Raw genomic sequence first — 23,310 nt, forward strand, 5'->3', positions numbered from 1 at the left:
TGGAACAATAGATAACTGTTGGATAGATACATAGATGATAGATAGATAGATAGATAGATATGGATGAATATAGATAGATAGATAGATAGATATGGATGAATATAGATAGATAGATAGATAGATAGATAGATAGATAGATAGATAGATAGATAGATAGATAGATAGATAGATAGATAGATAGATAGATAGATAGATAGATAGATAGATAGATAGATAGATAGATAGATAGATAGATAGATAGATAGATAGATAGATAGATGGATGGATGGATGGAATGTTAGAATGTTTGATGAGGTATCTTTCTACCATATATTATTAAATGATTTATCTTAATTTCAGTTTCTATCATTCTCATTTCTCTTAAGTTCTGACACAAGGCCATGTGGTTTGTTATTTGTGGTAAAGTATCCATCACTGTAAATGTGTTTGTTATCACATGTCCATTTAATATCACCTCATCAAACAGCAGCTGTGACTAAATCCATCTTTAATCGCTCCTCCATTTGTGTGGCACTAGGAGCTTCATTAGTCTCATTCTCATACTGTCAACATAACACAATTTTGCAAGCTCAGTTTTGCAAATTGATATTTGTGTAATATTACACTGTGGAACTAGGTTTAAATGTGTATGAATTGAGTCTATAATGATTTTCCCTCAATGTCCCATGTAATTTACTTACTTTCACTCTCTCTTTCCCGCCACAGACACTGACCACAAGTCAGGGAACAACTCAAAAACCCAGTCGACTTGTTTTCACTGACGTGGCCGATGCCATTAATGCATGACGCCATTCAATGCTGCACAGGAAGAAAGGGGCACAGAAATCTGGACAACTGGACACATTGATTCAGGAATATTTGCATTGACATTTGGTACAATATAGTAAAAAAAAAAAATGAAACATTGGGTTAACTGCTACCTTTTTAATTAATAATTTCTAAGCCAAAGTTACAATCTGCAGCATTAAGATCATTACATTTTTTGACCACTTTGATTTTTTAAGAATTTAGTATAAACCCAGAAAACTATGGAGTGCAAAAAAAAAAAGTTATTGTACCAAATACACAATGACGAGAATATTTTTTACGGTGTGCACTGATGAATATGACATTATACATTTTAAGGACACTTGATTTAAAAAAACTGCAAAAAAGAAAAGTTCTTCACTACTACAAAATTCAGCTGGATCTGTCCAACTGTTATAAGTTATAACCACTCATGCAACATGGACATGTTATTTTTTTTAGATAATCTCTGTGTAATTAGAATCACTTTGAGCCTCAATTCATGAAACATGAGCAGAATGAATGTCTCTGTTAATCTTTTGCAAAGCCATTTTGACATAAATTGCTGCATAATGTGACAATTTAGGAAACAATGACTGTAGAAACACTGAATGAGGCTCATTGTGTTCCTTGTTTATCTGAATGACTGATAAAATAATCAGTTATGCAGATTATTTATTTTTAAGAAGGGAATCCAAATGCAACTTTAAACCCCTATTGTTTGAGGGAAATATATTAGTTTGGTGAATGAGAACCACATGATTTATTATTTATTCACAACTGAAAGCATTCTGTGAACTGATTCACTAAAATGAAATACATGAACTTTCCCCATGAAGAGAAATTCAGCTTTAAAGTTACTTTGTTTAATTTAATAAAATTGTGATGAACTGTCAGACATGACATCAGGCAGCCAGTTAAGAGTGTGAGACAGTATTATAAAGATCTTCCATGTGATATGAGCTCACTGTTTCGGTTCATTGAAACACAAATGTTCTGTCACAGAGTATGAATCTGAACAAATGATGAACGTTGACTGATTACACAAGATTTGTGTGTGTGTGTGTGTGTGTGTGTGTGTGTGTCTGTCTGTGTAGATGTAATAATCCTCTGTGTACCACAAACCAGCGGTGGATCATTTTAAAGAAGTTTTTAACTTTTATGACAATGAAGGACATAATAAAAAGGATATTTACACTATGAGATGTGCATGTGTGTTCTTGAAAACTAGGGAATAATTTTTTGGTTTATTCAATCAAGACAATAACTGATGGATGATCAGTAACTTTATTCATGAACATACGGCTGCATAAACAGCATTACTGGCCTTTGAAGAATGTAGAAAAGAGGTAAGAAAGTTACCTGAGCCTGTATTTAAGAGGCACATTGTCAAATAGTTTACCATGGAGCATTTAAACAATGCTTGGTTGGCTTCAAACAAAAAAAAAATCCTCATAAGAAAAAGATTATTTTTTAAGAACCATTTTAGTTTTTAAGAGCATTGAACACAACTGTATTGTCAATAGGAGATGCTTTAAAACATCACCCCCATATCAGCGCAATAACACAATTCAGAGCAGTAAAATGTAAAAATATATAAAAATAAGCTAATTATGAAAATATAGTGCCAAATGATATACTGTTCCAAAGACTGCATTGACAATATATGTATTTCACTGTAACAAATGACAAATAACCCATTGTCTAGAGTGAGCAAACAAATTCTCTGAGGTTTCTGGTGTTGAGGTACTGAATTACAATTATAATGATTGTTGTTGAACATTTACATCACTGATGAAGTCACTATTCCTGTTTGGTGTATACAGACCCAATAGAATCTATTCTTTCCACTGTAAACATTAAAATAAAACAATAAAAGGAAATGATACATTAAAAGATCAATCATTAAAGATGTTTCAACATTAAAATGAGTCATTTCAAACTTTCCAGAATCCTGAGAAGTACATGTTTAAACAAAACTTAATATAACCCATGAGGCATCATCATTCATACACTGAGATGATTTTGTGATGCATTGATTTTTAAATCCCATGATCTTGAACATTAAATAAATGTCTTGAATGAAACAAGTTCATGTTTTTTGTTGTCATTTTGGAGCGTTGCTATTATTAGAATAAAGGCCTGTTCACATCATGGATGATAACTATAAAGCCCAAAATATACTTTGTTTTGTCACTTGCAGTTTTTCTTCGACTACCTTGTGAATCGATGCCCCCAGGGCACAGTTGCCACCTTGTGGATAAACTAATTACTGCAAAAAAAATTAAATGAGCATGTGCGACCTGCATGTACAACATTACAAAAATTTGGTGGCACGTGTACTCTACTAAAATTTGCATTACGCGCACACCACAACTATAGCAATAACGGCACAGAGAACCGATATCGTTGGAGAATAATTTCAGAAAGATTTTTTTGAACGATAAAAACAATTGAAAGCCAATCAGAATCCATCCTGCTTTAAAGAGCTTGACAAATCTGCAGCTTGTTTATAATAAAGAGAACAACATCGTCTTCTGGTGTGGACGACAAATCGTTATAGTTATCGTTCTTGGTGTGAACGGGCCTTTTAAGACATATTACAGTTTCTGGGCACCTAATTGTGCGCAACAAAACGTGTTTAAAGAAAGCAAACCAGTTCAAATTTGATTTCTTCTTGACTTTAGGAATCCAAAAAATGAAGATAAATGAAAAGATAATATTTTTAGTTCTTAAAATGGCAGTGTAAATTGCAGACAGGTGTCCACAATAAAGACTGGTGATGATTACAGATTTTAGGATCACTTTTGAAATTAAAAATGTAGTAAGGGTATGTCTGATCTTGTCAAGGTGAGCCTTCAATTTTGGGCGCAATTTGAGAACTGGCACATTTACATTTTTTACAGTGTACATGGAGGCAGTTGAGATGGAGAATTACCCCCGACGCAGTATCAAAAGTCATCAGTGAGGTAGTTTTAGTCGCTCTCCTGTGATGGTAAGGCAGCAGGTGGGGTCTGAGTGGGCGGGTCTTCTGTTGACTCCGCCCCTTGATCCGCAGGATGAGCAGTCTAGGTGCAGAGGAAAGAGAACACATGAGGAATGTGTGTGCGTGACCTGCGAATCATGACAGTTGGGACAGGAAACCAAGAAATGTAAGGAGCTGTGCTGGATTTCCCTTAAACACACTGAGTCATTTAGCTCTATGCTAACCGGTGAATTGTATGAGTAACGGGGAGTTTCTACACGGTTTCTGAACGCCTGGTTTCACTACAAAAAAGAACTGCAACTTTTGACAGTCGCTGATTGACAGGTTTATCAGGTTTAGTGTTTAACGGAACGAGACGATTCTCATGCCCTACTATTCATTTTGTTCTTTACGGGTTGCAGGGCTGCAAAAAACGAATCAGTATGATGGAAAATGAAAATAATCGACTCGACTAATTGAGTTTCATTATTAATTCGAGTCTTTGCCCCTTTAAATTAGTGAAAAACATTTCTGTGAACACTGTTATATTCTTATAATGTGAGCATTGCAATTGTAGACAAGCAATTAAATGTTGTTTAACTACAATTTTTAAAGTAAATATAACATATTTAAGATGCATTTTTTTTAAATAACTGAATACTTTTATTCTGCAAGGAGGCATTAAATTGATCAAAAGTGACAGCAAAAACATAATGGTACAAAAAAAGCATTATATCTCAAATAAATGCTGTTTCTATTTATCAAAGAATCCTGAATGTATCCACAAAAATATGAAGCAGCTGCACAACTGTTTTCAACAGTTTATTTTATAAGCATATTATATATATATATATATATACTTTACACACACACACACACACACACACACACACACATATATATATATATATATATATATATATATATATATTACCTGCTCTTCTTCCTGATGAATGGTCTTCTGAGGCTATAAAGGAGAGGAGAGAAAAAAAGACATTTCTGCCAACTCAACAGGATTTTTAACAAGAATGGAATCATGTGCACTTAACATTACTATCCAATCAAGTAAAAAGGGTAATTTTCGATTTAATATTAAAAAGGGTCATATAACTGAAAAAAGGTACTCTTTTATGAACTCTTTTAGACCATTTATGAATGCTAAGCTGCAAAAACTGCTCATTCATCATGATATTTTTGAGGTCATATGTTCATATATGTGTTTTAATCCACTTATTAGCATGTAAATCCTGTTTTATTTGAGTTAATCAGCTGCTAATTTAACATGCCGTCCAGTATGCTGCAGAGGAAAGTGTGTGATTCTCACCCATTTTCGTGGTCTACCTCGAGGTCTTCGTTCTCTAGGTGGCTCTACCTGCATCCAAAAACAGATGAAGGAACGAGAGCACATGTTATATGTCTGAATAAGCATCAGAGAGCTTAAGTTTAAGTGCACTGTAGCAAGTTCTCTTACTTTGGCTGTGACCCGCTGACCTTTATTTTTACTGCCTCTCGGCCTTCCTCTTGGCCTCCTGGGAGCTGAGGGTTCAACTGGCTCCTGAGGGAATCAAATCACTTGGTTTTAATCAATTTATTAAGTATCTATCTATCTATCTATCTATCTATCTATCTATCTATCTATCTATCTATCTATCTATCTATCTATCTATCTATCTATCTATCTATCTATCTATCTATCTATCTATCTATCTATCTATCTATCTATCTATCTATCTATCTATCTGTCTGTCTGTCTGTCTGTCTGTCTGTCTGTCTATCTATCTATCTATCTATCTATCTATCTATCTATCTGTCTGTCTGTCTGTCTGTCTGTCCTTCTATTCATCCATCCATCCTAGCATCTCTCTGACCTGTGGTTGTTTGCGAGGTCGTCCTCTGCTGCGTTTGGGAGCTGGTGCCTCTTCCTCTTGGACCGCTGCCTCAATCTGACCTGTTCCGGTCTCCTCCACATCCATCCTGACCCCAGAACACCTCACACATGCATGGACACACACAATCTGAACGAGACTTGAGTGGACACAGGAAGAAAGGGAGAGAGAAATAGTTAATGGACAATGTGATGGATGTAGAAAGAGCTTTACATTAGTGCAAAAGATAACAATATGTACAGTCAGCTGGACTGTATTGCAAAATAAAGTGAGGCGGAGAGGTCTTTATTTTGCATATACTGCACATTACCCAACTTATAACATGGCTACTTACCAAATAAATATATAAATAGATATGAAATATTGATTTCAGTTAAAAATATTTTATTATGTGAGTGGAAAGAGAGCAAAAAAACATGATTAAACTAGCAAAGCCAACTATAATACTTCTTGCATATTCTTGCACCTGCAATGAAAACAGGCAAACTACGTAACTAAGCTAACTAAAAATCATAGTGGTTTGATGTGTGAGAGGTTAAATTGCATCATAACTTTACGCTTTGTCCTCATCAGTCACAAACTGTCATTAGTTTAATACCATCACTTTATATTTGAACAAAAATCTCTTTCTCATAATCAACTTCTCATCTTCAGCAGTCACTGCTGCTCTGACATCATCTAATTCCTACAATGACAGACATTAGTCATAGATTTAACAGTAAAAACTTGGGGTGTGAGAATTTGATATTATACAGAAATAAAGTCTCTCGCTCTCTCTCTTATATATACAGTATATAAACCAAAGAAAACATAAGAGTAATTTCAAGTGTCTTTTTCAGTATTCGCTAGTCAATATCATCATATCCACTGCAGACTCTTCGGCCTATACCGCTGTACGTTCATATGACATGCCATTTACTGGCCGTGAATGTATATCCACATGAATTTCATCAATGACAGCTTATTTAACCCCTGCTGGCAGAGAAGGATCTTCTAGGAGCCTGTTCAATGGCATCTATTCACATGAAACATAACTTTCCATGTTCCTCTCATGCATATATAACTAACCGCTCTACACCATAAACTGTGTCTCAGTGACTCCTAATAAGAAAACCTAATGAGCTTTACTAAAAATAGTACCATGTGATATTCATATGGTATTTAAAAGTCAATGTAAGGTACTTCAAAGAATTCCCATCATGGTAGATTACATGTTTTTCCATGCATATTTGGTGGTAATAATAGGTACTTTTTTGTGTCACTAACAAAAAAGTACCCACATGTACCATAGTAGTAACACTTTTTCTTTTTTTTTTTTTAGGAACACTTACAAATACAAACATGTATGACTTTATCATGTGTTTTTTGAACATATATGAACACAAAAATAAAATAGTAAAAAAATAAAATAAATTCTGGAGTTCTGGAACGGTACACTAGCTATTCAGTGTGTTTTCAGTGGTCTTTAAAATATTTTTCCATATGGTGGGCAATTATGACAGCCCACATTTTTCACATACTTTCAGACCTACAGAAAAATGTAGCTGGCAGTCGTGAACTACAGCGCGTAACGAGTACGCTTCGTGGTGTCCGAAGGATGCAAACACAGCCTTAGCAACATTTAAAGAGAGAGAAACAAAGTATTATAACAGACACTACAACAACAACCTCAGCGGCCACACAAGAGAAACACTTCAGAGATAAACACAACAACAGAGGTAACAAAACAAAGTAACTACAGTACTTACCATGTTTTAGTGGACAATATATCATGTGCAATGTTTTATTTATTTATTTATTTTTTTTTAATTTTTTTTTTAGAGATAGTACCAAAGTAAACAATGACATTTTTGGCTATATACCATGGTAATTCTTGTAGTAATTCCCTTTGTATTCTTTAAAGATGCAAATACCATCAGTATGGCATGGTATATTTTGGTGTACCATGGCATACAACAAAGTCAAATACCTTCTGATACTGTACACTTCTTTTACAAAATGCACTATGGTTGTGGTACCATGGTACAGTGATAGTATCAAGCATACTTTGATATATTAACATTATGTATCACAGTATGTATATGGTACTCCAAGGTACTCTGAAGAATAACATATTAAAAAGTTTTTTTTTTTTTTAATGTAATTATAATTAATTTTTTTTAATTTACAAAAAAAGGTGCCAAAAGATATAACAGTACTACTGTCCTTTTTAGATACATATCATGGCTTTATTAAAAATTCATTGAGTTTCATTGAGATTAAATCTGAGATAACAACAGATAACAACATAACTTAAACATAAACAAAACTGATTTGTAATAAAAAATGTCATAAATTGACATTTAGGGTAGATCACTTTACCTTGCTTACGTTATCCTCCGCACTTTGCGTTCACCTGGAGTAGCGGCTTCGCGTGTGATGAGACCGCGAGTATGTACATCAACAAAACATGATTGACATCACTGCTCGCCCCGCCCCCTTTTAACGCCAGATGCTCACGTCAATAATTCTCCTCTCCCAGAACTGAACTAAAGTGCTACGCCTCTTTTGCTCGTCTTCGAGCCTCTGCAGTTCTTCTTTTGCTGTTTGTATGGCATCTTTCATGTCAGTCTACATCGCTTCCTTTTCTGCAAACGCTTTGATTTGTCGACTGGATGCTGACGTCGCGTCGCGTTTTCTTGCCGCATAGGCGGCTATTTTGATTGGTTAACTTGGTTTGTACAGTCTGTGGCATCGCGTCACGAGCATAAATGACGCCAATGAAACCCCATTTAAAAGGCAGTTGCTAAACTACCGACAACAACACGATCTGTTACCAATAACATATGATAGGCTGTTTACTAGAATAATAGCCTATTTGACACAATCATACGACCATAAATATTAATAAAACAACGTCAAGGAATGAGTAATCAAGTTTTTTTTTTTTTTTTTGTCCCCTAAAGAAGTATTTCAAGAAAACAAAAATTAGTCATTTGCATAAGAATGAGAACGCACTATCAAAAGTACCTAAAAAGTACCATGGTATTACTATGAAGCAGATAGGTTCAGTGAGTGATACCATGTGTTTAGATATATCATCATGGTGGTAGGACAACTGAAATTCACACACCTTGGTATTTATCTCCAAGAATACCTTGGTGCACGTCTCAAAAATCATTGTAGCACCATATAAAACAATATCATACACTTATTTATTTATAAAAAAATAATGCAATATAAATAAAGTCCTCATGCAGTCAACAGTATCTCTTAAAACTAATCTTTGATAATCAAAATTACATATTAAAAGTTTTTTTTTTTTTTTTTTTTTTCCCAGTGAAAATAATTTCTTCATGCCTTAACCCTTATGATCTTCTTGTTTTAAGTTTACACTTATGGTGTTTGGGGTCAGTGCCTCATCACAACTTTTGCAATGCATTTTGAATTTATATATTTATAAACAATAGAAAATACATTAAAACATACATTTTAGAAGTGTTTTGAAGTGTTTTTATAATTTTACAGAAAAATGCCACATAAGACACACCTGTATATATGTATGTGTGTGTGTGATTGTGCGTATGTGTGTGTGCATGCATTAGGTCTCATCCCTTCATATCTGTTCTGCATTTGTGGTTGATTTTATTTGCCAAATCCTATACACATGCTCTCTGTAGCATTCACACCTGTGTGTGTTTGTGTGCATGAGTGTGTGTGTGTGAGTGAGCATGTCTGTTATACATTGCATTTGTGCTCTAGTACCAGGACTTTATTTTTGTGTGAAAATTTTCAGATTTATGCCAGATTTATTGATTTTATATATTTAAAAAAATGCCTTTCCCATTCATTTTCAATGTGGGGTCATTTTGACCCTAAAAACCACAAGTGTTATTTTTATTTTTTTTACACCTTTAGAACCAAATCACCATTTTTTTTGTGTGTATAGATAGATAATGTAAAAAAAAAGAAAAGAAAAAAAAAAGTCACAAAATCTTATACCACATTTGGGTTAAAATAGCTTGAACGTAACTCTTCACATTCCATGAATATGCAAATTAGTCCCCGCCTCCACTCAATCACAGCACTGATTCACTCAGTCAACTGTAGTAAAGTTACACAATGGAAAGAAATATTGGTTTACCATACCAACTGATTCAAAAGAAGAGGAAGAGCAAATTATACAGGGTCGTCTACAAGTTGATGTATCAGAATAGTAATGCGTATTTGTCCCCGAAAAGCAAATTGCACATATGATATTGATATTTTACTACAGTTAAATAAACAAGAAGTTAATATTAGGCAACTCACATTTTAGACACATATTGTTGTGGGCCCTATATACACCCGGCACAATGCGCCACCAGGCGCGATGCAAGTGTTTTTTGCTAGTTTCAGCCTGCATAGTTATCGGTTTCACATCCTGCACCATGTTGTTTAAATAGCAAATGCATTTGCACCCATTTGTGCACCCATGGGCGTGCTGGTCTGAAAACGAGGTGTTGAGATGCATTGTTGGCGTGTTGCTATTTTGAGGCAACTGATAGACTGCGCCAGTGACCAACTGAAACCTTGTCTAAAGTCAATGGCGCAGTATTTATTTTTTGGAGAGTACACTCTGCTTGTTACACATACAGGGATGTGCAGCAGCACACAAATGTGCCAAATATTATTGTGTGCATAAAGATAAAAATGCTTTGGTGGAATCTGGCTTGTCCCGTAGATGGTCTGCTCGTACGCTTTAACCTGGTGCACGAGCAGATCTGTTTCCTTGCTAGAGAAGCGTTCAGTTTTATCGCTTGCAAATTTCGCCATGTAAATAGCAATCCACCATGGCGCAAGCACAACTGGCTTTTAAAGGGAATGGGAGATAAGACTGTAATTGGTTTATTGCACGTTACATCCTATACACACCCATTACTCATTGAAAGACTAGGGACAACCCTTTTAGACCACGTGTTAGGTGTGACAACCATTTTTCCTGTCGTTAAACTAGCAAAAGTGGATTTGGACACACTCTAAGTGCACCTGCGCCATGTGCTTTAGACATGATTCGTTCGTGAAAGAAAATGTTTCTGAAGGAATTGACTGATTCAATGACTCATTAAGACAGTGACTTACCGCCACTTAATTGCGAGCTTCTGTAAGGTAAGGTTGGCACACAAGTGTTTTTTATTTAATGATTATTGTTTATTTCCTGTCACCGTGTAGGCTCATTTATTGCCTGCAAAAATACCACAATATCACTATGTTCTGTCAAAAATGTAGGCCTATGCTCCATATATGGAGATCGTCATGCAAAGAAAATTGCATTTAAAATACAATAATAATGTTCGACAAAATGTTTTTGAATTTTTAGTAATATATATGACATCACCTTCAGCAAATAAAATTAAAATCTATCTGCTGTGTGCTTAACATTTTTGGCAAAAAGGAAGTGAAGGTGCCATCAGCACTTTAGGTCACATGCTGTTAATGCACCATAGTGAGTTCATTCTAGACAAGAAAAAGCATATAAATTTATTTATATTTATTATTGTACATCCAAATGTGTTTTCTTAAGTTTTTGGCCATGCTTTTAGGGATTACATGTTTAATAATAAGTTCTGTATAATTCAGACAGGTGATGTCAGTTTGAATGTAAATTTATGTGTACCTGTTTATCCATATGTTCCACAAATGCAAGCATACATGCTTATGTCAATTAAATCCCCCAAATTCAGAACGATACAAAAATGCTTACATAATCTTATAAAAACACATTTTTAAGCATATTACATTCTATCCACTTAATATATATATTTTGGTAGATCAGGCAGTGTGAAACGTCTCGTGAAAGACATGCTGCTGCTGTGTTATGAGTTGGTCTGTCAGCTAGGTCATCTCCATGACCTTCTTAATCCAATCCACATAAACAGACACACGGATGAAGATGTTTGGCTGGCCGGCGTGCCCGCAGCGGCGCATTGGTATGATGACTCCCTCCAGGACCCAACAATCGCTGTTCTGACAGGCCAGAGGGCCGCCGTAGTCTCTCTGAAAGAGCGAAAAAGAAGAACGTTACAGTGCACCTGCACATCTTACTCATTTCACAATCCCCACTTCACATCTATTGCAAAAGCAGAACTCATAACTCATGCAGCCGCACAAACGCATACAAAGGAAATGTCTGAAGCACTGGATGCTTCACTTTTGAACACATACACACATTTTGAACAAGATTTTTGCAAACTAAGCGGCGTCTAGATCAGTGGTTGTCTAGTTTTACTTTGAGACACAGATTTTACATGCCAATGCTTAAAAAATGCCATGTTAAAAAAAAAAAAAAGTAATTTTCTACCAAAAGAAAGATGAATTTACACTAAAATACTGAGTAAATTATACGTTTTTATAAGATTTGACACACAGCCTCTGATGTCTCCTCTTTTAAAAAAAAGAAGCTTATATTTATTTAAATAATATAGCAATGCTTTTATTATGTAGTGATTCTTAAAGTCACCATGAATTTAGAATTAACAATTGTTTTTTTTTTTTTGGAATATTGCAGTATTTATTATAAGTGATTTATCCATGCATTATTTTTTCAATTCATGTGCCTTCATGATCTTTAATCAAAGTAACTTCCCCTCCCTCTTACATCTCTTCTCTGTTGACATGTTAAATGGTGCAAGGGCAGGGCAAACTGTCACTCACATGTGATCCACCAATGGCAAACCTCAACCATTCAATCAATTCCTCATTCGCCCTACATTTATTCTTGTTTGAGAAGCCATCACTCAGAAATACATCACAATAGGTAAGAAAAGACTATCACAACTTCAGTTTCATGCTGACTTTAACTTATATGTTGATAAACTGCATAAAAGCACAGCACATCAGTACCTCACAGGCGCCCACTCCAGCCTGGAAGGCCATGGTGCACATCTCGTTCTCACGGACACGACCCTTGAAATATGTGTTACATTTTTTATTGCTCAGAACAGGCATCTGAGCCACATTCAGTACGGTCTCATCCCCCTTTCCTGAGAGAGAAGAAGAGAAGATCAATGATGGGAAGAAAATGATGCATTACTGGATGGATGGGTAGATGGAGAAGCAAAAAACATTATTTTCAGAATTCAGATTTTACATCAAGCCACATGTTATGCATGTCTAGCATTTTTTGTGCACATTGAGATCAAACATGATGCACAAATCGAAAACATCACAGCCAATTATATGATGTTTATAATGTATTCTATTCAGAATTTCTAGCCTCCTACTTTAGAAAAATGAATAAACATTTACAGAGGTAAATTATCCTCTCTGCTGATTAAACATTTGTATTGTGAAATATTTAAATTTTAAATAAAGGTTTTCTATGGTACTATAATTTAAAATGTAATTTATTCCTGTGATGGCAAAGCTGAATTTTCAGCATCATTACTCCAGTTTTCAGTGTCACATGATCCTTCAGAAATCATTCTAATATGATGATTTGCTGCTCAAGAAACATTTCTGATTATTATTAATATTGAACAGTTCTGCTGCTTAATATTTTTGTGGAAGCTGTGATATATATTTATATATTTTATAGGATTCTTTGATGAATAGCATGAAAGGAATAGCTTTTATGCTGAATAAAAGTATTAATTTCTTTTTGTTAACATTTTTTTTACTGACCACAAACTTCTGAATGATAATGTATAATAAGTGGTATTGTAGATATAAAAGACAAGCCTATCACCTTTTGTTTCTCCCCAACCAGCAATTTCACAGATGGTTTCCTCTGGCACGATGTAGCGCTCCGGAGGAAGACATATTTGAGACACGCGCTCATTAAACTGGGCAGGACTGCAGGAGAAGAGCGAGATGTGTGTCTATTAGAGGGCATATTTGGAGTCAAGATATTTTAAAGAATACCATGGTACACGTGTAAATGTGTTTGTGTGTGGGATGAAGTACGTTTCTAGCTGAAGCATGACCAGGTGGGATTCAGAAGGGCCGCAGACGATCTTGGTGAGAGAAATGGTTTGTCTGTCTGGTTCGCCTTCCTTTGGATCAAGGAACAAGGTGCCCATCATAGCACTATATCCCGTGAGGTCGACATAACTGCAAACAATCACATGAACGTTTATTAAAACGCCTTTACCGTCCAACTATGAATCACTGCAGACTGTGAGTTACCAGGAAGAAAAGCATTGTTTGGTGCTGATGACCCATTCAGAATTGACCAGAGATCCTCCACAGAAGTGATTTCCTTTACTGTGAAGATAAAGAGATTTCAGAATACACACACTGGCCCCAAATATATTTGCTTACAATAAACACTCTTTGCAAACCTATTTTACTTTCATAGAGTGACATAATTTGGGCAAAAAATACTAACCGGTCTCTAAGGCTGACGGTCCAGGGAGAGTTTCCAGGTATGCCGCCCACTATTCTTAACTTGGACCTCTCATGGCGGTCATCCCGCTTTCCACACTCGTTAAACACAACCTCCGCTTTTTACACACAGTGGACGGTATTTCAATTAGACACAATCACACACATCAGAGTCTGTACTACTCATGGTATAATGCATGTGACTTACTTGTTGGCCCAATTATTGGCACTTTCTCTCCAGCTATTACAATATAAAGAAGCACACACACACACACACACACACACACACACACACACACACACACACACACACACACACACACACACACACACACACACACACACACACACACACACACACACACACACACACAATTACTATTATTAAAGTAGAATTATTAATAATAAATGATTATATAATTAGAAGCTAAAAAAGCAGACATGACTGAATTAGATGAAAACAGCATCTATAAACATGGTCACTTCACCACACTGCTTGATGGCACAGTAGTCAAATTCGGTCTTGGGGTCAGAGGTGTAGCACCAGGGTCCGTGGTGGTCTCCGTCTGGGTTTCTGCAGTAGTTGTCGGTCAGGTTGGCCTCTGGGTGTGTTTTGGGGTTTATCCTGCAAATATATGTCTAGAAATTAACTTGAATATTTCACAGAGCTATAGACCTGCTTTATATGAGATTTTACATGTTTAATGAGGACAGCTTTCGAGGGCATTTTTTTTTTTTGCTTAATTCTCTGCATCTTATGATGAACTTTTGTTAGTCTTACTTGGTTTTGTGAGGTGTATTGATGCTCCATTTCTGGCAGAGAATACCTTTACGAGTCTTGCGGACAACACCACGATAGTTTTTGCCGATTTCATTATAGCAGTCTAGATTAAGAAGAAAAAAAAAATGGTTATTTACAATACCACTCAAAAGTTTGGGGTCAGTATGTTTTTAAAAGAAGTCTTTTCTGCTCACCAAGGCTGCATTTATCTGATCAAGAATACAGTAAAAACAGCAATATTGTGAAATATTATTACACTTTAAAATAACTGATTTCTGTTTGAATATGTTTTAAAATGTAATTTATTTCTGTGAACTTTCAGCATCATTACTCCAGTGTCACATGATCCTTCAGAAATCATTCTAATATGCTGATTTGCTGCTCAAGAAACATTTCTGATTATTATCAATGTTGAAAACAGTTTTGTTGCTTCACATTTTTGTAGAAAAGCATGATACATTTTTTTTCAGGAAATAGAAAGTTAAAAAAAACAGCATTTATTTTAAATAAAAATATTTTGTAACATTATAAGTGTCTTTACTGTCACTTTTGATCACTTTAATGTGTCTTTGTTGAATAAAAGTATTAATTTCTTTCAAAAAATACAATTTGAATGGTTGTGTATTCACAAATGTAGTCATTATGTATTGCGAGCTGATTATAAGATGTTTTCTCTTCCCACAGACACAGTCAAAATGTCTCTTTAAAAAATGAAACTGCAGTTGATGTTTTTAATCACTAGCGGGCGCCAGCTGTACCCTCAGCCTCAATGTCATCAGAGCAGCGTTTGATCTGCAGGCAGAGAGCCGTCCTCATCTCAGAGACAGACGTGAAACACCAGGGCGCCTCCGAACCGTCCGGGTTACGACAGTAGTTCTCCTCCAGACCCCTAAAGGTGGAAAGAGGAAAGAAATACTCACAATCAACCATTTTTTTCAGTTCTATAGATTTTCAAGACATATTCAAGCCCCTCTCGACTCACTTGCACTCGTAGGTTTTGGGGAAAAATGGGTGTTCATGGGGTTTCTGGGCATCCCAGCGCTGACAAGGGATTCCAGAGGTTGTTTCGTTGACTTTGCCCCTGTAGTCCTCTCCACGACCCCGAAAACAATTAGTGGTGTAGCTGGGGCGTGAACGACGCTTGGGAGACTCGGCTACAGGACGGGAAAGAGAGTATCTACTAGTTACAATGACTTTAGTTAGTAGTTAGTATACTGGACAGATGCTGTCGTTGTTGTCAAGATCAGTCATTGCATATTCATAAAGAATAATACCAAACCCAATACAATAAACTGCTATTAATGTTGTGCTCTCAAACAGAACACCACATGTGATTTTCTGACTTTTGATTATTTAGTTGAACAGCACTGATGCGATTGGAAATGACAGCGATGTCCCTGGGAAGATGAAGATCTGTGTCCTTTAAACAGAATGAATGAATAAAAATCCAAATGATTTGCATGGAGATTGAAATTCATGCACTGCTAACACTGTTAAGGTTATTAGTGTAAGCATTTTAAAGGGGTCCTTAATTATGATTTCACTTTTTTAACTTTAGTAAATGTTGCTGTTTGAGCACAAACAAAAGTTACGACACTCGAGTTCAATGCAAAGGGAGATATTTTCTTTTACAGAAATCACTTTTTAAGGACTACAATAAAAGGCTGGTAGGGACTACAACAAGCTTCTTCCTGGGTTAGTGACATCACAAACCATAAACTGACATAAACCCCGTCCCCGTGAACACACAACAAAGGGGGTGTGGCCACGTTGGGCTGCTTTAGAGAAGAGGAAGAGTTGTTGTAGTAGAGTGTTGTTGTCATTTTACACCAGACTGCTTCACAAACGAGGGTGGATTCAACACTGGATTTACACAAAAGATTAACATGACGGCACATGCTAGTGGATGAGTTGAATCAACTCCACAGCAACTACATAAATTTATCCGCTATCCATTCAGAAACGTCCTAAAAGTTGTAACTTCTTCCAGAGTCTCTCCATCAGTGTCGACTCCGGTTTCAACAATGTAAGGATGAACACCGTTACTGACAATCCTCATTTTGGCTGCGTGAGATTCTCCAGCTTTGTTGTTGTTGAGCAACCGAAGCACGAGCTGTTAAAGCTCCGCCCTCTTTTGTAAGGGGGCCCGGGAGCAGCAGCTCATTTGCATTTAAAGGGACACACACAAAAATGGTGTGTTTTTGCTCACACCCAAGTAGGGGCAAATTTGACAAGCTATAATAAATGATCTGTGGGGTATTTTGAGCTGAAACTTCACAGACACATTCTGGGGACACCAGAGACTTATATTACATCTTGTGAAAGGGGCATTATAGATCCCCTTTAAAGTTGACATTGCATGAAAACTGTTTGAAAAACATGTATTTGTTGAATTTAATCTCTGCTGTGTCTCTATTAACTTTGACTTTAAAATAAGGTTTCAGAAACACTATTTCTGAATTATGTGGAACACTGTTTTACTTCTTCACCTTTCTGTATATCCTGCATGTTAAGTGCTTTTGTTTACACTCTTTATCTTATAAGGGGTGATTAAACCAAAATAGGTCAAGGTTTGCTGTTTAGAATGAACCCGTTAGCCCTTACTGCTGGTCAGCCGCTATAACTAAACCATACTCTTAGAAAAAAATGAAATATTTATCCTTGTGGTAAGAAGCAGAAATACTTACGGCACTTGCTTATATCACAGCTCTCTCTCTCCACCGTCGGGTCAGTGGTGTAGCACCAGGGCACGGGAGACGCGTCCGGATTACGGCAATAATTATCATCCAAACTTTTATCAGGATATCTGGTTACACAATCATCAGATACAAATACATTTGACATTATTATATCAGAATCCACTAAAAACTACTGCAACACCAAATGGTTCAGAAAATTGCAGTTGCTCCTGCAGCATTTGATTTTCTGTCATCCAAAGCAAATACATTCTGGCAATATTATTAAAGTCACCATGAATTTAAAATTGACTATTCTTATTTTTATGGAATATGCAATATTTATTATAAATGATTTATCAGTGCACATCATTTTTTTTTTTTTTAAATGCATGTGCCTCGTAAACTTTTAGCAAAATATCTTCCCCTCCTTCTTACACTGACATCTCTTCTCTGATAATGTGTTTACTGGCATGAGGACGGGTCAACCTGTCACTCACATGAGATCCACCAATAGCAAACCACAACCATCCAATCAATTCCCCACAGACAAAATCAAGCCCCGCCCTACATTTGTTCTTGTTCCAGAAGATGTTTCACATACATCACAATCGGAAAGAAATGTTTCACGCCTTCTTTAAGTGTGACTTTAGGGCTATGGTACATGACCATGTTATATTTACTTTTCTGGCTGGTAGATGTGTTGATGAGGATACTGTTGGTCCCATCTCTGACACTCTTTACCGCTCACCGTGTGATCCACCTGACCTCTGTAGTCTTCTCCATTACAAGTGATGCACACCTCTAATGCAGAAACACACAAAAATATCTGCTCAAAACCAATCATAACCAATTATGACTGTAGAAGTGAAAACACTCTTAAAATGACAATGTGATGCCAATCTGGGGATTGAGTCTTACCATCTTTGCACTGGGGTATGTTGCAGCTCTCGTATCTGCGTTCAGGGTCAGTCGTGTAGCACCATGGGCCGATGCGGTCGCCATCTGGATTACGACAATAGTTCAGCTCCAAGCCATTAGTAGCAGACGGAGTCCATCTATTCCAAACAGTGGTGACAACATTCTAATATCATTATAAGAATCAAAGAGTAATATATATATATATATATATATATATATATATATATATATATATATATATATACACACACACACACACACTACTATTTATTCAGCAAGGATGCACTAAATTGATCAAAAGTGACAGTAAAGACATTTGTTACAAAAAAATTGTTTTTAATTGTAATAATATTTCACAATATTCCTGTTTTTACTGTATTTATACCTAAATAAATGCAGCCTAGTGAGCATAAGAGGCTCTTTCAAGTTTAATACTATCTTAATACACAATCTTGATGTTAATGTGCATGATTTATCAGTGCATGCTATTTCAAAAGTTAATTCTGAGAAAAGCTTGTGCATCATTTGTTTGCAGATGCAACTTGGTTTGATATATTATATCTAATGCAATGACATTCAGACAGTTTTGAGTGTCCAAATACCTTTCGGGACCACAGTAAGTATTTACTACTTTAAGAAACATATTTCAAATACAAATCCTTTACATTAAGCTACATTTTTGCAACATATCACACGTGATGTCCGACTCATACCTGTGGTCATGAGGGAATTTCGACCACCATTGTTGACATGTTCGTTTACTCATAGTCGTCGACACTTTCCCTCGATAGTCTTCTCCTTTACCCACAATGCACTTCCTTACATAGACTGCATACAGGAGAACATTATGAACATGTGACTACAGAGGCACTTACATCATAAGCGGTGTGGGTTTTTAATGGCTGATGATGTAATATATCCTTATAATCTTTGAAATTAACTTTCTAATACTTTATATAACAGACTATATCTACTGAAACAACATTTTGAGAAGCAATTTTTCACCTTTCATCTCATAAAGGTCACAGTTCACATTTCTCTTGACGTCTGCATTGTCTCTGTCGCCCACCCAGGGCAGATGTTTACACACCACAGACGGACGAAACTCGTAATTGAAAGCTCTGTAAAGTTCACATTTTGTCAGAAAGCCACACTCAAATACATGTAAAAAAAATCAAAGAGAGTCAACAATACATATTGTATTTCCTTGTGAAAAAAGTGTATTGAATATGCACTTCAAATTAAAAATTGTTCTTACAGATAATATATAAATATATTACACTTTCATGACAGTTTTAAAAAGTGCACTTTGTAATAATGTCAAAATAAAAGTTTTACTTTAAAGTGCATTTTAAATCAATGTTTTAATAATCTTTTGTCATGCTTAATCTGTGAAGTATTTGATTAGAATTGTACCTGTAGTGTGTTATTTGATATTATAATTAAAGTGAATACATTTTCATTTAATTGTGAGGAAATGAGACCTGCATTCTGGACTCTCTGTGCAGCGTTTAGCACAATCCTCCAAAGTGATCCCCGGAAGTTCAGTCAGACGGTTCACGTTCCAGGATTTGAGAACGAGCTCTCTCCCCTCAGATCGCTGGAAATCATTCAGTGCGCTGCGGTGTGCTGTTAAAACACATCAGACGCTTGTACTTTAGTCATTACTATGAACATGCTTTAAGTCAAGTCACCTTTATTTCTATAGTGCTTTATACAATACAAGATTGTTTCAAAGCAGCTTCACAGTGATAAACAGGAAAATAATTCTATGATGCAAACAGATCATTTTGGCTGTACTCCAGCACTGCAGCAGACAAGTTAGGATATCCTCCAAAGGATTATTAATACAGCCCAAAAAAAATCACTGGCTGTTCATTTCTCTCCCTGGAAAGCATTGCTTGCTTTCACTATTTCTCAAAAGCCACATCATTAAGGACACATCGCACCCAGGGCACCATCTGTTTAATCGTCTGTTCTCAGGTACTTAAGAGCAAGGACCACACGATTTAAGGACAGTTTCTTTACAGTTGCAATCCGGACTTTAAACTCAAAAATGCACTAAAGGCAAACTATTCCAGTCATTAAATTACATTTATTTATTTTACTATAAACTCTTCTTCTGTCTATACTGCTGTTCTGTAAAATGAGCAGTATGTCCAACGTGCAATATCATCACTCGAACACTTTAATCTACCAGGACTTTAATGTAATGCACTAAGGGGTGTAATGTGTAAATTGCTGTTGTTATATGTTTGTATATTTGTTTTTCAAACACCAGTCAGGAGTAGTGTTCTTAATTTCGTTTCATTGTATGCAAATGCAATGACAATAAATGCTTTCAATTCAATTCAAAACCTGAAGTTAGTTCAGAATAGCCAAAAGTTTTGTAGACACCAAATACCTCAAAACATTTAAGTAAACAACTCAATTTTTTTAAGTTAACTAACTCAAAGATTATTTTAGTAGAACTTAAAAATGTATTTTGTACGGCACAATTTTGTTAATTACAATTTAACTGAAATATTGAATAAACTAACGCCTAATCTTTATGGTTAAATGTTAGAAACAGCACACCAGCATGCACTACAGTAATGCAACCATCAAAGAGACTATCACTATTTCGACTTGAGTTGTTTATAAACATGCTGCATAGTCTTGATGTTTCCCAGCGCATTCTCGACCTAACCACAGCCACTACTCTTTGCCACGACGGTAACCCTACAAAACTTCAACATCACAGAAACATCTTTAAATACCAAAATATCGATAACACAAATTCCCCTGTATCAATCTTGTGCAAAAACAACCAAATTAACACTCAATTTCAACATTTATTCTCCTTACAAAGTGTGACGCAAAGCATGCTGGGAACTTGAAATCTGCTGTAATGTTGAATGGATTCTTCTGATAATGTCAGTTAGAGCAACATGGATAACGTCACTTTATGCCGCTCAGTAAACTTAAAAATAATACTTCAAATATAAGGGTTTACTCAAAAATGTTGAGCTACACAAAAATAAAACTCCTCATTCAGAAAATGTAACCTTTTTGCCACATTATTATTAGTGAATCCAGCAAACTCTTTATGATTCTTTTTGTGCCAGCTTAAAATGCTGTAATGTTATGTACCCTCTCAGAGGTGCTTAAACACACATGACCTTTGGATCTGTAAACTACATCTGTTTCACAGAATAACCAGTGGCATGACACAATCATGCAGTGATGCCCAAATAACTACACAGTAAACAGAATCTGACACAGGAACCAGCTCACAGCTGGAACACACATTCTTGTGTTTAAATTCATCAAGTCCATATGAACATGTGCCTGTACGCATGACCAACAAGGGCCATTAATGACATAATTTGGAACAATGTCATTTGCTTACATGAATAGTGTGATAGAAATACAATTTACTTTCATATATATACCATGGCACTCAATCATTTTCATTTACTATGGTACTTCCACGTTTTTACCTTGTTTGTCACAGTTATTCAACTGAAATGTTGTATTTAAAACATCATATTTGCATAAAATGTGTTTATATGGATCAATCTACTCTGTTCCTTACAAAAATATACCATTGTAACTAGTTTTAGCCAAAATGGCATAGTTATACTGTAGTTATCTGTAACTATAAAATCATAATGAATTATTCTAAGATCTTTAACCATAGTTTTATTATGGTGTTAGATCCTTGGTTTCCATGGTAAATACTTATAAGGAGTAACACATGTTCTTTGGCTGTTTAGGAACCTCGAGCAATTTGAGCTACGCAGTCATCTAAAGTTCTAAAAAAAAAGTTCACCTTTAAAACACAATATTTAATGCATCAATAATACTAAAAAGTTATTTCTGAGAGTATTGATCTTACCATGAGTTGCATCAAGCCAAAGCACCAGAGCAGTGAGAAAGAAGAGTGAGATCATGGTGTAAGAGCTGCGTTCCTCCAGCAGCAGAGCTCATCTGAGGGACTTTGATTCTCTTCGACTGGATGAGTCGATGAAGGGGTGCTGTGGGTGTGTTTACTCTGACAGAACGGGACATTTCCCAATGAATCCGGCTAAAGTAAACATATGCCAAAAACAAACATAGAATAATAAATATAATAATTAATAACTGAATAATAGATAAATCACAATTAGTGCTGTTTATTAATAATTACTTACTTAATAATTACTTTTTTATTTTATATCAACCATTATTACTAGTCATTCTTGTTTTTTTCGTATCACCCTGTTTTGGATTTCTCCCTAATTTACAGTATGTGAAGTGACTCTTTATGAGTGATTCAATCATTCACTTGAGTGAGTCATACAGAAAATACAGCGACCAATACAAAATCTTAATTTTTTTTTTTTTTAAATCAAACTATAGGAAAGAAAAATAAATGCCTAAATAAATGATGAAGCTAAACATATTATTATACTTTAAAATGGACGAAAAATATAAAAACGATTCACCTTCACTCTAAAGACTCGTTTACAAACGAAAGAGGGCTATTTACATCTGGTATTAGAGGTTGTATAGGTGATCTGATCACATTTATATAACACTTGACCACATTGAAACCATATGTAAATGCACTTAAGGCGCATCGTCATCGGATCGCTTCATTTGAATCGTAAGGAACCGATTCTTCTCACCGCATTCGACAAAGATGTCAATGAGCATCCGCAATCTAATATGCAAATATAGCGTTTTACATTCCAATCTCCATTTATTACTCATTTAAAACTTGTGAAAAGCTAAATATGAGCAATTTTCCACAATTAAGAACCAAATATATTCAAAAATAACCAAAATAATTCACTCACATTGCAGGTTAATGCATGTTAAAGGATTAGTTCACTTTCAAATTAAAATTTCCTGATAATTTACTCACCCCCATGTCATCCAAGATGTTCATGTCTTTCTTTCTTCAGTCGAAAAGAAATTGTTTTTTGA

The 23,310-nt window shown here is 35.5% G+C and overlaps 3 protein-coding genes across 17 annotated transcripts in view; 1 reads left to right on the forward strand and 2 right to left on the reverse strand.

The window, feature by feature from the left end:
• Positions 1-1,986, forward strand: part of si:ch211-161c3.5 (uncharacterized protein C3orf18 homolog) — a 14,086-nt gene extending 12,100 nt beyond the window's left edge. For 3 of the 4 annotated variants that reach the window (XM_067373348.1, XM_067373349.1, XM_067373350.1), the window contains exon 6: positions 706-1,986. In XM_067373348.1, the coding sequence (XP_067229449.1) occupies positions 706-786 (81 nt within the window). In that variant the 3' untranslated portion in view covers positions 787-1,986. Of the gene's footprint in view, positions 1-365; positions 400-705 lie in introns of all 4 variants that reach the window. The other variant, XM_067373351.1, reaches the window with a different exon arrangement.
• A 65-nt stretch (positions 1,987-2,051) lies between these two features.
• Positions 2,052-8,183, reverse strand: si:ch211-161c3.6 (high mobility group AT-hook 2b). Of its 12 annotated transcripts, XM_067373358.1 has the most exons (7): positions 7,999-8,183; positions 7,170-7,247; positions 5,620-5,776; positions 5,223-5,306; positions 5,076-5,136; positions 4,686-4,718; positions 2,113-3,854 (listed from the first exon to the last, which is right to left on the reverse strand). In XM_067373358.1, the coding sequence occupies exons 3-7, from the start codon at positions 5,718-5,720 to the stop codon at positions 3,762-3,764; spliced, it is 372 nt and encodes a 123-aa protein (XP_067229459.1). In that variant the 5' UTR covers positions 5,721-5,776; positions 7,170-7,247; positions 7,999-8,183; the 3' UTR covers positions 2,113-3,761. The 12 variants fall into 12 exon arrangements, with proteins under 12 accessions (XP_067229463.1, XP_067229464.1, XP_067229461.1 ...); XM_067373362.1 differs by lacking the exon at positions 7,999-8,183 and having other exon boundaries at positions 2,052-3,854; positions 5,076-5,123; positions 7,158-7,987; XM_067373363.1 differs by lacking the exon at positions 7,999-8,183 and having other exon boundaries at positions 2,053-3,854; positions 5,076-5,123; positions 7,170-7,987.
• A 960-nt stretch (positions 8,184-9,143) lies between these two features.
• Positions 9,144-22,364, reverse strand: mst1 (macrophage stimulating 1). The gene is made up of 18 exons (XM_067373558.1): positions 22,238-22,364; positions 19,842-19,986; positions 19,363-19,478; positions 19,071-19,185; positions 18,358-18,494; positions 18,120-18,240; positions 17,449-17,567; positions 15,744-15,915; positions 15,520-15,650; positions 14,762-14,864; positions 14,469-14,605; positions 14,189-14,221; positions 13,985-14,099; positions 13,783-13,860; positions 13,561-13,707; positions 13,343-13,449; positions 12,499-12,638; positions 9,144-11,652 (listed from the first exon to the last, which is right to left on the reverse strand). The coding sequence occupies exons 1-18, from the start codon at positions 22,290-22,292 to the stop codon at positions 11,491-11,493; spliced, it is 2,133 nt and encodes a 710-aa protein (XP_067229659.1). The 5' UTR covers positions 22,293-22,364; the 3' UTR covers positions 9,144-11,490.
• Positions 22,365-23,310: the final 946 nt, after the last annotated feature.

This window comes from Chanodichthys erythropterus, chromosome 21, assembly GCF_024489055.1.
Source record: "Chanodichthys erythropterus isolate Z2021 chromosome 21, ASM2448905v1, whole genome shotgun sequence".
NCBI lineage: Eukaryota > Metazoa > Chordata > Actinopteri > Cypriniformes > Xenocyprididae > Chanodichthys > Chanodichthys erythropterus.

Bases quoted from the DNA above. Each gene is read 5' to 3' on its own strand.
- si:ch211-161c3.6 (XM_067373353.1), bottom strand. From the start codon at position 5,720: ATGTGGAGGAGACCGGAACAGGTCAGATTGAGGCAGCGGTCCAAGAGG. The intron at 5,307-5,619 runs GTCAGAGAGATG...TGATTCCCTCAG, and splicing joins GACCTCGCAAACAACCACAG to GAGCCAGTTGAACCCTCAGC. The intron at 3,855-4,685 runs GTAATATATATA...CTCTGCACCTAG, and splicing joins TTCATCAGGAAGAAGAGCAG to ACTGCTCATCCTGCGGATCA.
- mst1 (XM_067373558.1), bottom strand. From the start codon at position 22,292: ATGATCTCACTCTTCTTTCTCACTGCTCTGGTGCTTTGGCTTGATGCA. The intron at 14,222-14,468 runs GTGAAGTGACCA...ATATTGTAATAG, and splicing joins CTGTGCCATCAAGCAGTGTG to CTGGAGAGAAAGTGCCAATA. The intron at 13,861-13,984 runs GTTAGTATTTTT...TTATCTTCACAG, and splicing joins ACCGTCAGCCTTAGAGACCG to TAAAGGAAATCACTTCTGTG.